This window comes from Trematomus bernacchii, unplaced genomic scaffold (genome assembly GCF_902827165.1).
Source record: "Trematomus bernacchii unplaced genomic scaffold, fTreBer1.1, whole genome shotgun sequence".
Taxonomy (NCBI): Eukaryota; Metazoa; Chordata; class Actinopteri; order Perciformes; family Nototheniidae; genus Trematomus; species Trematomus bernacchii.
Window position 1 is genome coordinate 6,376 of NW_022987452.1, and position 13,745 is coordinate 20,120.

Here is a 13,745-nt window from a genome sequence, read left to right on the forward strand (position 1 = left end):
GAGAGGGGGGGTGAAAGGTAACGAAGAGTGGCTCATGAGGGGGTGAAAGGGAACCAGTGTGCTCATGAGGGGGTGAACTGGGTAACCGAGTTGGTGCTCATGAGGGGTGTGTTGAAGGGAACGAGTGTGGTCCTCACTGAGGGGTGAAAGGGAACAAGTGTGGCTCTTGGGGGTGAAGGAACCATTTGCTCATGGGGAAAGGGAACGAGTGTGCTCATGTAGGGGGTGAAAGGGAAATCCAGTGTGCTCCATGGGGTAAGGAAGTGTGCTGATAGATGAGCAAAAAGTTGCACTACAAAAGGAATCACATTACAGTTCAATTGGAGAAGGAGAAGGAGAAGGAGGCAAGGAGCAGGAGAAGGAGAAGGAGAGAAGGAGAAGGAAAGCCAGTCATCAAGAAGAAAGGATGGAGATCTGGCAGAAAAGGTGGGAGGAAGATCCAGATAAGGCACAGGAGTATCATCAAGGTCAAAAGACAATCACAATTAATATTTAGAAAGAAACAGAAGGGAGGAAATCATGATAGCTAGACTCAGACTAAATCACACAGCATTGAATGGTACTCTGTGGAGTTAAAGAACATGTGGAACATCTCTTATCACATTGTGACATCTATAAAGCTGAAAGAGAACAACTACAGGCTGAAGGTATAGAGCAGGGGTGTCAAACTCAAGGCCCGGGGGCCAAATCCGGCCCGCCACTTCATTTTCTGTGGCCCCATAAGAGCTTGCAAAAAATATGATATGTTTATTATACGGTTACATGCTACTTTAAAGAAGCATGTTGCCCATAAACTACATGTCCCACAATGCATCTCAAATTTGACTTTTTTCTCAGAATTTGTCTTTTTTTTTCAAAATATGCCTTTTTTCTTAGAATTTGCCTTTTTCTCAGAATTATATATTTTTTCCAAAATGTTGCTTCCCCCCCCAAAATATTACTTTTTTCCAGAATTTGGCTTTTCTTTTTAAATCATTTTGTGACATTCTTACTGAACAGACTTGCAATTATTTGCCCTAGACTTCTGCTTTCAGACGTAGTTAATTGTGAAGTTATTACCCTATCTGATAATAATCCAATGGAGAGGCAATGATGTAATATAATACATTATTTTATATATATTAAATATTTATATATGTATTTTTATATAGTCTTAAAGTTACAACCGGCCCTTTGAGTGCAACCATAATGTTGATGTGGCCCGTGATGAAATTGAGTTTGACACACCTGGTATAGAGGCAGAGAGGGAGAGGGGCTGGTGTTCTGGGAACAGAAGGAGAGGGAGCTACCAGAAAGGCACTGTTTACCTTTCTGAGGGAAACTGGGGTAGGAAAAATAATCTAACATTAGGTCAGGAAAGATCATAGATTTTTATTTTGTTTTGTTATATTTATTTATTTTTGATTAGATCATAGATAGATACGTCCATGAGCTAAGAGATGGAATGATATGATGATTCACACTCATGTACAGTAGGTGGCGGTATGCACCTTTAAAGTCGTTTGCAATCCGCCAAAAACCGAGGGAAGAAGAAGAAGATGCTTTTACTTTGAAAGAAACGGAAGTTGTTATTTTGAAAAGCGGAAATCGCTTTGTTTACATTGTTAGCATCTCTGCTCCGTGCTTCAGCTAACAGCTAGCAGGTGGATGTTGTCCCGCACAGCTTTGACTGTAAATTGTAGTTTTATAGGTTTATCTAAATGTGTTCAGTCATTCCAAGCTAACCGGCTAACAGTGCTAACGGTCAGGAGCTCATCCGGAAACAGGAAGATGCCCAAAAAAGGAAAAGCGGTGAGTTATTAGAGACGTTAAAAACCAGCGTGACGTCACACAGCATCGCGTACCTTCAGAGGTGTAAAGTAACTAAGTACATTTACTCAAGTAATTACTTCAGTACAATTTAGAGGTACTTGTACTTCACTTGAGTATTTCAGGTTAATGCTACCTTGTACTTCTACTCCTCTACAGTTCAGAGGTAACTGGTGTACTTTTCCTCCACTACATGTATTAATACCTTTAGTTACTTCACAGATGTGGATGAATGATGTGAAATCTAATCAAGTGTTAAATCAGACTTTAGTTCCACCTGGAGTAAATCCACAAGCTACCCTGCAGTATACAAAGTCATTCAAACTAGCTGCACCTTTACCAGCTTTGAGAACACTTTCATGATCAATCATTATAAAACATATCATATATATTATTCTGGAATGGACCAATCTGCACAATGAGTACTTTTACTGTCGCTACTTTCACTATATTTTGATGAGAATACTTTTCTACTTTTACTTGAGGAACATTTTCAATGCAGGACTTTTACTGTAACAGAGTATTCCTACACTCTGGTACAAGATCTGAGTACTTCTACTTTTACTCAAGTACAAGATCTGAGTACTTCTACTTTTACTCAAGTACAAGATCTGAGTACTTATATATATTTATTTATATATAAGCAGGTCAAAGTTCAGCCGGCTGCAGTGGTTCAGCAGGAAGCTCCTTCTTCTCCGGTGACTCGAGATAGAAGTGGAGCCGTTACCGTTACCGTTCACGCCAAACCAGGCGCCAAACACAGCGGCATCACAGGTGTGTGTGTGTGTGTGTGTGTGTGTGTGTGTGTGTGTGTGTGTGTGTGGTGTGTGTGTGTGTGTGTGTGTGTTGTGTGTGTGTGTGTGTGTGTGTGTGTGTGTGTGTGTGTGTGTGTGTGTGTGTGTGTGTGTGTGTGTGTGTGTGTGTGTGTGTGTGTTGTGTGTGTTGTGTGTGTGTGTGTGTGTGTGTGTGTGTGTGTGTGTGTGTGTGTGTGTGTGTGTGTGTGTGTGTGTGTGTGTGTGTGGTGAGAGGGAGGTGATATATGGATGGTAAAGGATGTGTGTACTTCTACCTGAGTAAAGGATGTGTACTTCTACCTGAGTAAAGGATGTGTACTTCTACCTGAGTAAAGGATGTGTGTACTTCTACTTGAGTAAAGGATGTGTACTTCTACCTGAGTAAAGGATGTGTGTACTTCTACTTGAGTAAAGGATGTGTACTTCTACCTGAGTAAAGGATGTGTACTTCTACCTGAGTAAAGGATGTGTGTACTTCTACTTGAGTAAAGGATGTGTACTTCTACCTGAGTAAAGGATGTGTGTACTTCTACCTGAGTAAAGGATGTGTGTACTTCTACCTGAGTAAAGGATGTGTGTACTTCTACCTGAGTAAAGGATGTGTGTACTTCTACCTGAGTAAAGGATGTGTGTACTTCTACTTGAGTAAAGGATGTGTGTACTTCTACCTGAGTAAAGGATGTGTGTACTTCTACCTGAGTAAAGGATGTGTGTACTTCTACCTGAGTAAAGGATGTGTGTACTTCTACCTGAGTAAAGGATGTGTGTACTTCTACCTGAGTAAAGGATGTGTGTACTTCTACCTGAGTAAAGGATGTGTGTACTTCTCCCTCTCTGCCCACGTCTCTTCTTCTCTTGCAGATATCTCTGCGGAGGCGGTGGGCGTCTCCATCGCAGCGCCTCCTACAGACGGAGAAGCGAACACGGAGCTCATCAGATACCTGGCCGAGGTTCTGGACCTGAAGAAAAGTCACATTTCTCTGGACAAGGTTCAGGAACACTTCTCAACACGTCATTACTCACTCACAGCATCTGAGAGGAAACAGGAAGTACTGGAGAGGCTGTGAACATCTCAGATCCTTCTTCTTGGTAGAAGATGAAGGAGGGATCTAGATCAGTATGAAGGGTGTTCTCCATAATGACCAAGTCGCTGCACATTATCCCGCTTATCACACGGCCACATTCTCAACAAAGTAACGACATGACTCACAATATTAATTGAAATGCTGATTGATTTAAAAAATAGTTGTATTGATTTAAAATGACATGCATCCGCTAAGAAAAATAGTCCGTTGTTACCGTTTGAACTACGTAGCAACTGCTTCGATAGCGTTTTGATTACAGATTTGAAAACATGGTTGCTTGCTTTAAAAGTAGCACACGTCATGATGTCAGACCTCGGACAGTATCTAGATATCCCTGCCCTGATGCCAAAGGAACTGCACACTGAATATGTGTCGCCGTGTGATGTCTGTGTCTGCTGTGTCTGGACCGCTGTGTAAAAAGGAGGGTTTCTGCCCCGTTACGTCTCCGCTGTTTTCTTGTCCCTCTTGTCTTTTTCTTTTCTTCTCTGGGGACTCATCAGCCACTCACCACTCATCCTGTGTTCTCCAAATATCTTCAAATGAATATTAAAATCCTCCATGTTGCTCTCAGACGGGAGACAACGGGAAAGTTTGAAAAGCAAACAGTTCAATCGACCGGACTTCTTTCTGCAGATGTGAGCGTCCTTAGCAACGGTCAATAAGTCCTTGACAGCGGTCTGTCTGTTCTGGATTAACAACGTGTCACGTGTTCTGAATTGACCAATCAGAATCCAGTATTCAACTAAGCCATGTAATACAAATATTCACTTAGCAAAATGGCTTTTTAATAAACACAGAAATCAGTGATTATTATTATTATTATTACAAAAATTAAATTAAACATTTTATAACTTTTTATTATTTTAATTCTCTCCTCCTCTCTCCTCTCTCCTCCTATCTCCTCCTATCTCCTCCTCTCTCCTCCTATCTCCTCTCTCCTCCTCTCACCTCCTCTCCTCCTCCTCTCACCTCCTCTCTCCTCCTATCTCCTCCTTCTCCTCCTCCTCCTCTCACCTCCTCTCTCCTCCTATCTCCTCCTCTCACCTCCTCTCCTCCTCCTCTCACCTCCTCTCTCCTCCTATCTCCTCCTTCTCCTCCTCTCACCTCCTCTCTCCTCTCTCCTCCTGCAGGGCTCCAGGTCCAGAGACAAAGTGATCAGAGTCGACTCCTCCCTCAGTCCTGAGGAGGTGATGAGGAGAATCAGAGAGGAAGCTGGGTGAGGAAGAGGAGGAGGAGGAAGATGTGCAGTCGCCAACGTCTTCCTACGATTTTTGCTTCTAAGGAAAAATGAAAATGTAATTAAATGTTTTTCATTAATTTAATAAAAATATCCCATTTTTAAAATGTTCTTTCTTCTTCTTTATTTATTTGTTCTCCATGTTTGATAAGCGTTGTTGGGGGGGGGGGGGGGGGAGGAGTCCTCGATGTAATAATAAATAACTTCAAACGCCTCCGCCCTGTTCGAGGACATCTTCAAAAAGTAACACATCGTAACGCCGTGCTCACCACAAAGAACAAGACTCAAGACTCAAGGCTTTATTGTCATTCGTACAGAGCTACAGTTTAGATATGACAATGGCCATCTGAGGTCACCGGCTCCTCCAAGAGAGCAACATATAGGACATGAAACAGATCAAATAGTGCAAGTAAATACAAATAGAATAGAAACAAAGACTGTGACCGGAGGGAGGCTGCATGACGCATCGCTGTGAATAATACTCAGTGGACAGGGACAGAGATAGTTAGTGTCTTTACTGAATAAACAAATGGTGAAGCATACTTTGAAGCAGAGGGGGAGTCCATCAAGAATTCTGTATTACTTTGAGGTACTTGTACTTTGTGTGTGTGTGTGTGTGTGTGTGTGTGTGTGTGTGTGTGTGTGTGTGCGCGCGCTGTTGGGCTCTGTGTGTGTGTGTGTGTAGTTTTCTGTTTGTCCACTAGATGGTAGTCCAAGCTCTGTTTTCTCCTCAAGTCTTTTCTGTGATTTCCACCTGAGCGATGAACAGAGGTGGAAGAAGTACTCAGGTCTGGTACTTTAGTAAAAGTAGAAGTACTCAGATCTTGTACTTTAGTAACAGTAGAAGTACTCAGATCTTGTACTTTAGTAACAGTAGAAGTACTCAGATCTTGTACTTTAGTAACAGTAGAAGTACTCAGGTCTGGTACTTTAGTAACAGTAGAAGTACTCAGATCTTGTACTTTAGTAAAAGTAGAAGTACTCAGATCTTGTACTTTAGTAAAAGTAGAATTACTCAGATCTTGGACTTTAGTAAAAGTAGAAGTACTCAGATCTTGTACTTTAGTAAAAGTAGAAGTACTCAGATCTTGGACTTTAGTAAAAGTAGAAGTACTCAGATCTTGTACTTTAGTAAAAGTAGAAGTACTCAGATCTTGGACTTTAGTAAAAGTAGAAGTACTCAGATCTGGTACTTTAGTAAAAGTAGAAGTACTCAGATCTTGTACTTTAGTAAAAGTAGAAGTACTCAGATCTTGGACTTTAGTAAAAGTAGAAGTACTCAGATCTTGTACTTTAGTAAAAGTATAAGTACTCAGATCTTGTACTTTAGTAAAAGTAGAAGTACTCAGATCTTGTACTTTAGTAAAAGTATAAGTACTCAGGTCTGGTACTTTAGTAACAGTAGAAGTACTCAGATCTTGTACTTTAGTAACAGTAGAAGTACTCAGGTCTGGTACTTTAGTAAAAGTAGAAGTACTCAGATCTTGTACTTTAGTAAAAGTAGAAGTACTCAGATCTTGTACTTTAGTAACAGTAGAATTACTCAGATCTTGGACTTTAGTAAAAGTAGAAGTACTCAGATCTTGTACTTTAGTAAAAGTAGAAGTACTCAGATCTTGGACTTTAGTAAAAGTAGAAGTACTCAGATCTTGTACTTTAGTAAAAGTAGAAGTACTCAGATCTTGGAGTTTAGTAAAAGTAGAAGTACTCAGATCTGGTACTTTAGTAAAAGTAGAAGTACTCAGATCTTGTACTTTAGTAAAAGTAGAAGTACTCAGATCTTGGACTTTAGTAAAAGTAGAAGTACTCAGATCTTGTACTTTAGTAAAAGTAGAAGTACTCAGATCTTGTACTTTAGTAAAAGTAGAAGTACTCAGATCTTGTACTTTAGTAACAGTAGAAGTACTCAGATCTTGTACTTTAGTAAAAGTAGAAGTACTCAGATCTTGTACTTTAGTAACAGTAGAAGTACTCAGATCTTGTATATATATATAATAGGGAACAATTGAATGCTCAGCTAACACTAGAGTACTTAAATACCTCAACACTTGAACTTCAGTGAGGTTTGAATGCAGGATGTTTTCTGGGTTATTTCCACTCTGTGGTTTTAATGTTTTTATTTCAATAACTTTGTTGAGCTTGTTTTGAGCTCTGTTTCTATCTCACTGAACAGAGTCCCTGGACGTGAACTGGTTCAGCTGGTAAGGCTGGTTATAAAACAAAGGGAGGAGCAGCAGACAGGGGAGGTGTTAAAGTGAAAATAATGAGTCAGACTGCTAGAAGCCATTTTACAGCTGGACGGAGCAGGAGGAGAACAGGGTGAGTGCTGACACCAGGATCTGCTTTAAACACATTCATTATTTACTCTGTGAGACTGATAACATCACTTCTTTGTTCAAAATCAGCTTCCTAGAGTCCAATGAGACTTCTGCAAACTCTTTGTATTCCCTGTTTGCTGATTCATCAGAGTTACATGTGACTGTGTGTGTGTGTGTGTGTGTGTGTGTGTGTGTGTGTGTGTGTGTGTGTGTGTGTGTGTGTGTGTCAAAGTCAAAGTCAAAGCCAGCTTTATTGTCAATAATTCTACATGTTGTACATCCAGAAATATCGAAATATCGTTTCCCGCAGTCCTACAGTGTGACATATATACATCAAACAAAAAGGGCCTAGATAAACTGTGTGTGTGTGTGTGTGTGTGTGTGTGTGTGTGTGTGTGTGTGTGTGTGTGTGTGTGTGTGTGTGTCACAGACTGGAGATGATGAGTGATTTAAAAGATGAGGAAGAGGACACATCTTCAGTCTTCAGCCGTCTGTCTCTGAAGAGTGACTGGTCTAATGAGCAACCTCCAAACTTCAGTAATGAACCTGGACCCTCAAACACAAAGTAAGAGTTTCTGCTGTAAACTGACCTGAAGAGGATTCAGCTTTTATACAACCTAATATATTAAGGATATTTCAATATGCATTTATATTATCGTTGTATCTGCATGCCCCCGGAACTATGGGCTCAGAACAGTCTCATAATGCACACATGCACACAGAAGGATTCACACTTGTATTTCCGGATCCACACTTGTGTTTTTCAATGCTCACACAAATGTGTTCCGTTTCATATTCATGTAAATAAAATCCAAATACAGAAAAAAGTTTTACATATGTATTTTTGATCCTCACATATTTGTTTTCCGTTTAAATCCTCTGCACCTACAAACACAAACCGCTTTCTGTGCATGGATCGCTCTGCATTCGTGTGTGGGTTTTTGGAGACTCCCCTGACGGTCACCCGATTCGTACTTGTAATTTTTTCTATCTATAGCCAATCAGATGTCTCCTCAATTCTAAGCCAATCACATGAGCGCGCCCCCACGAGGGTAGATTTATTGCGTTCATGTCACTTCATATACGCATTTTGCGTAGTCTGGAGCAGGGTTTCCGCGGACAGAATTTAATTTTACCGGACAAATTTGAAACTTACCGGTCATGTTTCAATAATAATAATAATAAGAATTGTGTAGCAGAGTTTCCGTTAGCAGGTAATTACCGGACTATGACCGGATAATAACATGGGAGTAAGGATCATCTCTTTTCCTCTCTCCCTCCCTCTCTCCTGACAGCCCGTCAGTTTCTCATGCAGCTCGCTAAAACTTCACTCGCGTTTATGTCCATATGGATCAGATCCAGCTCTCCTGATCGGCCTTTATAGAGAGCACCAATCAAACTATTAAGAGTGAATATCGGCCGATAATGACTGGCGGGGCTCCCCCCCCCGTTGACAGTTCACTGTCTAGCACTGGCTTCGTAGTGCACTGATCGATTAGGCTAAGCTAACCTGTAGCTGCTCCCTCCACACTCACAACAACTTCATACAGACATAAATAAAGCAGCTGTATTCGCCATACAGGAAACACACATTTAAAACAGTTTTGCCTGCCGTTTTTATGTACACAAGCATTCATTAATGGTTCGGAAAGTGGCACTGTACCTTAATAATATAAAGGCTTGTATTTGCGTGCATTTCCTGCTCGGAAAGTGGCAATGTACTGAGAGTGGAAGTGTCCTGAGATTAGCGCCTGCAGGCAGGCTCCATGGACCTGTCAGCTCCGGACAGCGCAAAATGCGTACATGAAGCGCTACGTCATGAACGCAAGAAATCTACCCTCGTGGGGGCGCGCTCATGTGATTGGCTTAGAATGAAGGAGACATCTGATTGGCTATAGATAGAACAAATTACAAGTACGAATCGGGTGACCGTCAGGGGAGTCTCAAAAAACCCACACACGAATGCACAGCGATCCATGCACAGAGAGCGGGTTGTGTTTGCAGGTGCAGAGGATTTAAACGGAAAACAAATATGTGAGGATCAACAATACATATGTAAAACTTTTTTCTGTATTTGGATTTTATTTACATGAATATGAAACGGAACATGTGTGTGCATTGAAAAACACAAGTGTGGATCCTTCTGTGTGCATGTGTGTATTATGAGACTGTTCTGAGCCCATACGGAACCCCCTAGACGACGGGAGGTCCACCCACAAATATAACAGGTTCACATGGATAGGAGACTAGATAAGTTTGCACACTCATCATATACACTACACATTTTTCTTGGATTTGTTAACCTGTTACGCACCGCCCCCCCGGTACCGGGCGGATAAACGCGTCATTTGCAGGAAACAACGTCTAAGGAATCTTAATATTTAATAAACTATGAATGTTTTATATCCATGTAACGGGAAGAAACTCAGCTAACTGATCTTTTAAAAAAAAGATTTTTTTAAAAACCCACAATGCTAACACTCAGCCTCTGAATTAGCCACGAGCGAAAAAAATTAACCTATAACGGCACCTAAACTCACTCATAACTCTCTTATTACTTATCCTAGATGCACAGCCAACCCCTCGATTAGCATCTCCTGGAGACACGGAATCTAATGGTGCCCACCTCAACACTTAGTGATAAACATTTGCGACGCTATAAACGAAAGCGTACATCAGAACATGTGGAGCTAGGTAGCTAGAAACGCTAACATGGCTTACCTTGGTCAAAACTGGTCTTCAATGGCATTAAAACGATAAAAAACGATGCTGCAGTTAATCCATAGGTTAATCCAATGTGTCTGTGTCCTCTTTGAAATGATTTCTGATAATCCATAAGCAATAAAACTGCTTTTTCGTTTCCAAATGTCAGAGCTAGAGATAGGTCCACTCTGATGCTAAATTACATGCGCGAAGCCCCCACCTTTTCTCTTCACAACGTGTGTGTGTGGGGGAATCCCCCTTCGATTCTATTGGCTCTAACGGTCAGAAAGAGGTGTCAACCATCAAAATCGACCAAGGGGGGCCAGAGATATGGGAAAAAAAACATTTTCACCCAAATCACCTCAGAGGTGGGGTGGTTTTGGCTAAACCTCTCTAAAAAGGTCAAATGTCACTTGTTTTGCATCAATCTTGATACAGGGTACTTATTATATGTTGTACTTTGGATTCCTAAAGCTTTTAGTCTACTAACCCATCATCCAAGGGTAGTTTTCACTATAAGTAAAAAATAATTTTTGGACGGACACTATAATTTACAGTTTTTTACTATGTAAAATCTGAATTTTCTTTAAAATAAAAAACATCTATATTGATTCTGACACTTCTACATCCAACTCACAGATGTAACCTTGCTTTGATAAAAGAAATTATTCATATAACCCTTTTAGAAGTTAAGTTGTAGTCATTTGTTTTGGGCATGTCATTTTCGAGCCTGAAACATGAAAAACAGGCTTGGTGCTTAACAGGTTAACACCATAGTCCCTAATATATGTGTAGAAAGGCAGGAAATGGAATTAAATCGAGAACATTTTTTATTGTGGAGGGTGTGTGTGTGTGTGTGTGTGTGTGTGTGTGTGTGTGTGTGTGTGTGTGTGTGTGTGTGTGTGTGTGTGTGTGTGTGTGTGTGTGTGTGTGTGTGTGTGTGTGTGTGTGTGTGTGTGTGTGTGTGTGTGTGTGTGTGTTACATCTTTCAGACTGGAGACGATGAGTGATTTAAAAGATGAGGAAGAGGACACATCTTCAGTCTTCAGCCGTCTGTCTCTGAAGAGTGACTGGTCTAATGAGCAACCTCCAAACTTCAGAAATGAACCTGGACCCTCAGACACAAAGTAAGAGTTTCTGCTGTAAACTGACCTGAAGAGGGTTCAGTTTTTATACAACGTGATATATTAAGGATATTTCAATATGCATTTATATTAGGGCTGTGCGATTATGGCAAAAATCATAATCACGATTATTTTGGTCAATAATTGATATCACGATTATTAAATACGATTATTCATGACTTTGAAAACATCCATTTATTGAACTTTTAAACAAATACAAATAATAATTTGAACAGTATCTTTTTAACTGTTGATTACCCTGAACGTATAATTCAACTGAAAAACCAATACAAAAATAAATAAAATTATACATTTATATTTACATTTAAATAAATAATATCAAAATAATATACCAATAAACAAGATCAACAAATATTTTGGAGCGCACTTCAACAAGCTACTAAACATATATAAATATGATAAATACAAATAAATTATACTAAAATAAATTAGACCAAAATAAATGAGATCAAATATGTCACAACCAAGCAAAGCAAAATAAACGTTTTTTTCGATTATGTTGTTTTCGTAATTGTGGCAGGCCAAAATTGTAATTGCGATTTAAAATACGATTAATTGCACAGCCCTAATTTATATTATCATTGTATCTGCATGCCCCCGGAACCCCCTAGACGACGGGAGGTCCACCCACAAATAAAACAGGTTAACATGGATAGGAGACTAGATAAGTTTGCACACTCATCATATACACTACACATTTTTCTTGGATTTGTTAACCTGTTACGCACCGCCCCCCCCGGTACCGGGCAGATAAACGCGTCATTCGCAGGAAACAACGTCTAAGGAATCTTAATATTTAATAAACTATGAATGTTTCATATCCATGTAACGGAAAGAAACTCAGCTAACTGATATTTAAAAAAAAAAGAAAAATTTAAAAACCACAATGCTAACACTCAGCCTCTGAATTATCCATGAGCGAAAAAATGTAACCTATAACGGCACCTAAACTCACTCTAACTCCCTTATTACTTATCCTAGATGCACAGCCAACCCCTCAATTAGCATCTCCTGGAGACACAGAATCGTTTGGTGCCCACCTCAACACTCAGTGATAAACATTTGCGACGCTATAAATGAAAGCGTACATCAGAACATGTGCAGCTAGGTAGCTAGAAACGCTAACATGGCTTACCTTGGTCAAAAGTGGTCTTCAATGGCATTAAAACGATAAAAAACGATGCTGCAGTTAATCCATAGGTTAATCCAATGTGTCTGTGTCCTCTTTGAAATGATTTCTGATAATCCATAAGCAATAAAACTGCTTTTTCGTTTCCAAATGTCAGAGCGAGAGATCGCTTCACTCTGGTGCAAACCTGCATGCGGGAAGCCCCCACCATTTGTTTTCACAACGAGTGTGTGGGGGCCTCCCCCTTCGATTCTATTGGCTCTAACGGTCAGAAAGAGGTGTCAACCATCAAAATCGACCAAGGGGGGCCAGAGATATGGAAAAAAAAACATTTTCATCCAAATCACCTCAGAGGTGGGGTGGTTTTGGCTAAACCTCTCTAAAAAGGTCAAATGTCACTTGTTTTGCATCAATCTTGATACAGGGTACTTATTATATGTTGTACTTTGGATTCCTAAAGCTTTTAGTCTACTAACCCATCATCCAAGGGTAGTTTTCACTATAAGTAAAAAAGAATTTTTGGACGGACACTATAATTTACAGTTTTTTACTATGTAAAATCTGAATTTTCTTTAAAATAAAAAACATCTATATTGATTCTGACACTTCTACATCCAACTCACAGATGTAACCTTGCTTTGATAAAAGAAATTATTCATATAACCCTTTTAGAAGTTAAGTTGTAGTCATTTGTTTTGGGCATGTCATTTTCGAGCCTGAAACATAGTCCCTAATATATGTGTAGAAAGGCAGGAAATGGAATTAAATCGAGAAAATGTTTCATTGTGGAGGACCTGTGTGTGTGTGTGTGTGTGTGTGTGTGTGTGTGTGTGTGTGTGTGTGTGTGTGTGTGTGTGTGTGTGTGTGTGTGTGTGTGTGTGTGTGTGTGTGTGTGTGTGTGTGTGTGTGTGTGTGTGTGTGTGTGTGTGTGTGTGTGTGTGTGTGTGTGTGTGTGTTACATCTTTCAGACTGGAGACGATGAGTGATTTAAAAGATGAGGAAGAGGACACACCTTCAGTCTTCAGCCGTCTGTCTCTGAAGAGTGACCGGTCTATAGGATTGTTTCCAAACTTCAGTAATGAACCTGGACCCTCAGACACAAAGTAAGAGTTTCTGCTGTAAACTGACCTGAAGAGGATTCAGCTTTTATACAACCTAATATATTAAGGATATTTCAATATACAATTATATTATCATTGTATCTGTGGCATAAAATGGTTTTATATGGCACAAATATTGAAAAACACTAACTAAAAATGAAATCTACATCATCCAAAACATTATGCATAGTAGGCTGGTATTGATTTAAAATGACATGCATCCGCTAAGAAAAATAGTCCGTTGTTACCGTTTGAACTACGTAGCAACGGCAGGAACTGCTTCGATAGCGTTTTTGCGGACCTTTTTGATTACAGATTTGAAAACATTGTTGCTTGCTTTAAAAGTAGCACAATTCATTATGTCAAAGCTTGGAAAGTATCTAGATATCCCTGCCCTAACGCCAAAGTAACTGGCAACTGAATAT

At 39.9% G+C, this 13,745-nt stretch overlaps 1 protein-coding gene across 2 annotated transcripts; it reads left to right on the forward strand.

Annotated features, from left to right (window-relative positions):
• Window positions 1–1,591: 1,591 nt before the first annotated feature.
• Window positions 1,592–5,036, forward strand: cunh15orf40 (chromosome unknown C15orf40 homolog). Of its 2 annotated transcripts, none has more exons than XM_034143264.1 (4): window positions 1,592–1,791; window positions 2,454–2,583; window positions 3,465–3,592; window positions 4,819–5,036. In XM_034143264.1, the coding sequence occupies exons 1-4, from the start codon at window positions 1,648–1,650 to the stop codon at window positions 4,906–4,908; spliced, it is 492 nt and encodes a 163-aa protein (XP_033999155.1). In that variant the 5' UTR covers window positions 1,592–1,647; the 3' UTR covers window positions 4,909–5,036. The 2 variants fall into 2 exon arrangements, with proteins under 2 accessions (XP_033999155.1, XP_033999162.1); XM_034143271.1 differs by having other exon boundaries at window positions 2,457–2,583.
• The last annotated feature ends 8,709 nt before the right edge of the window (window positions 5,037–13,745 follow it).

Coding starts and splice junctions, on each gene's coding strand:
- cunh15orf40 (XM_034143264.1), top strand. CDS start 1,648: ATGTTGTCCCGCACAGCTTTGACTGTAAATTGTAGTTTTATAGGTTTA. Junction 1,792..2,453: donor TGCCCAAAAAAGGAAAAGCG/GTGAGTTATTAG, acceptor TTTATATATAAG/CAGGTCAAAGTTCAGCCGGC. Junction 3,593..4,818: donor GTCACATTTCTCTGGACAAG/GTTCAGGAACAC, acceptor CTCCTCCTGCAG/GGCTCCAGGTCCAGAGACAA.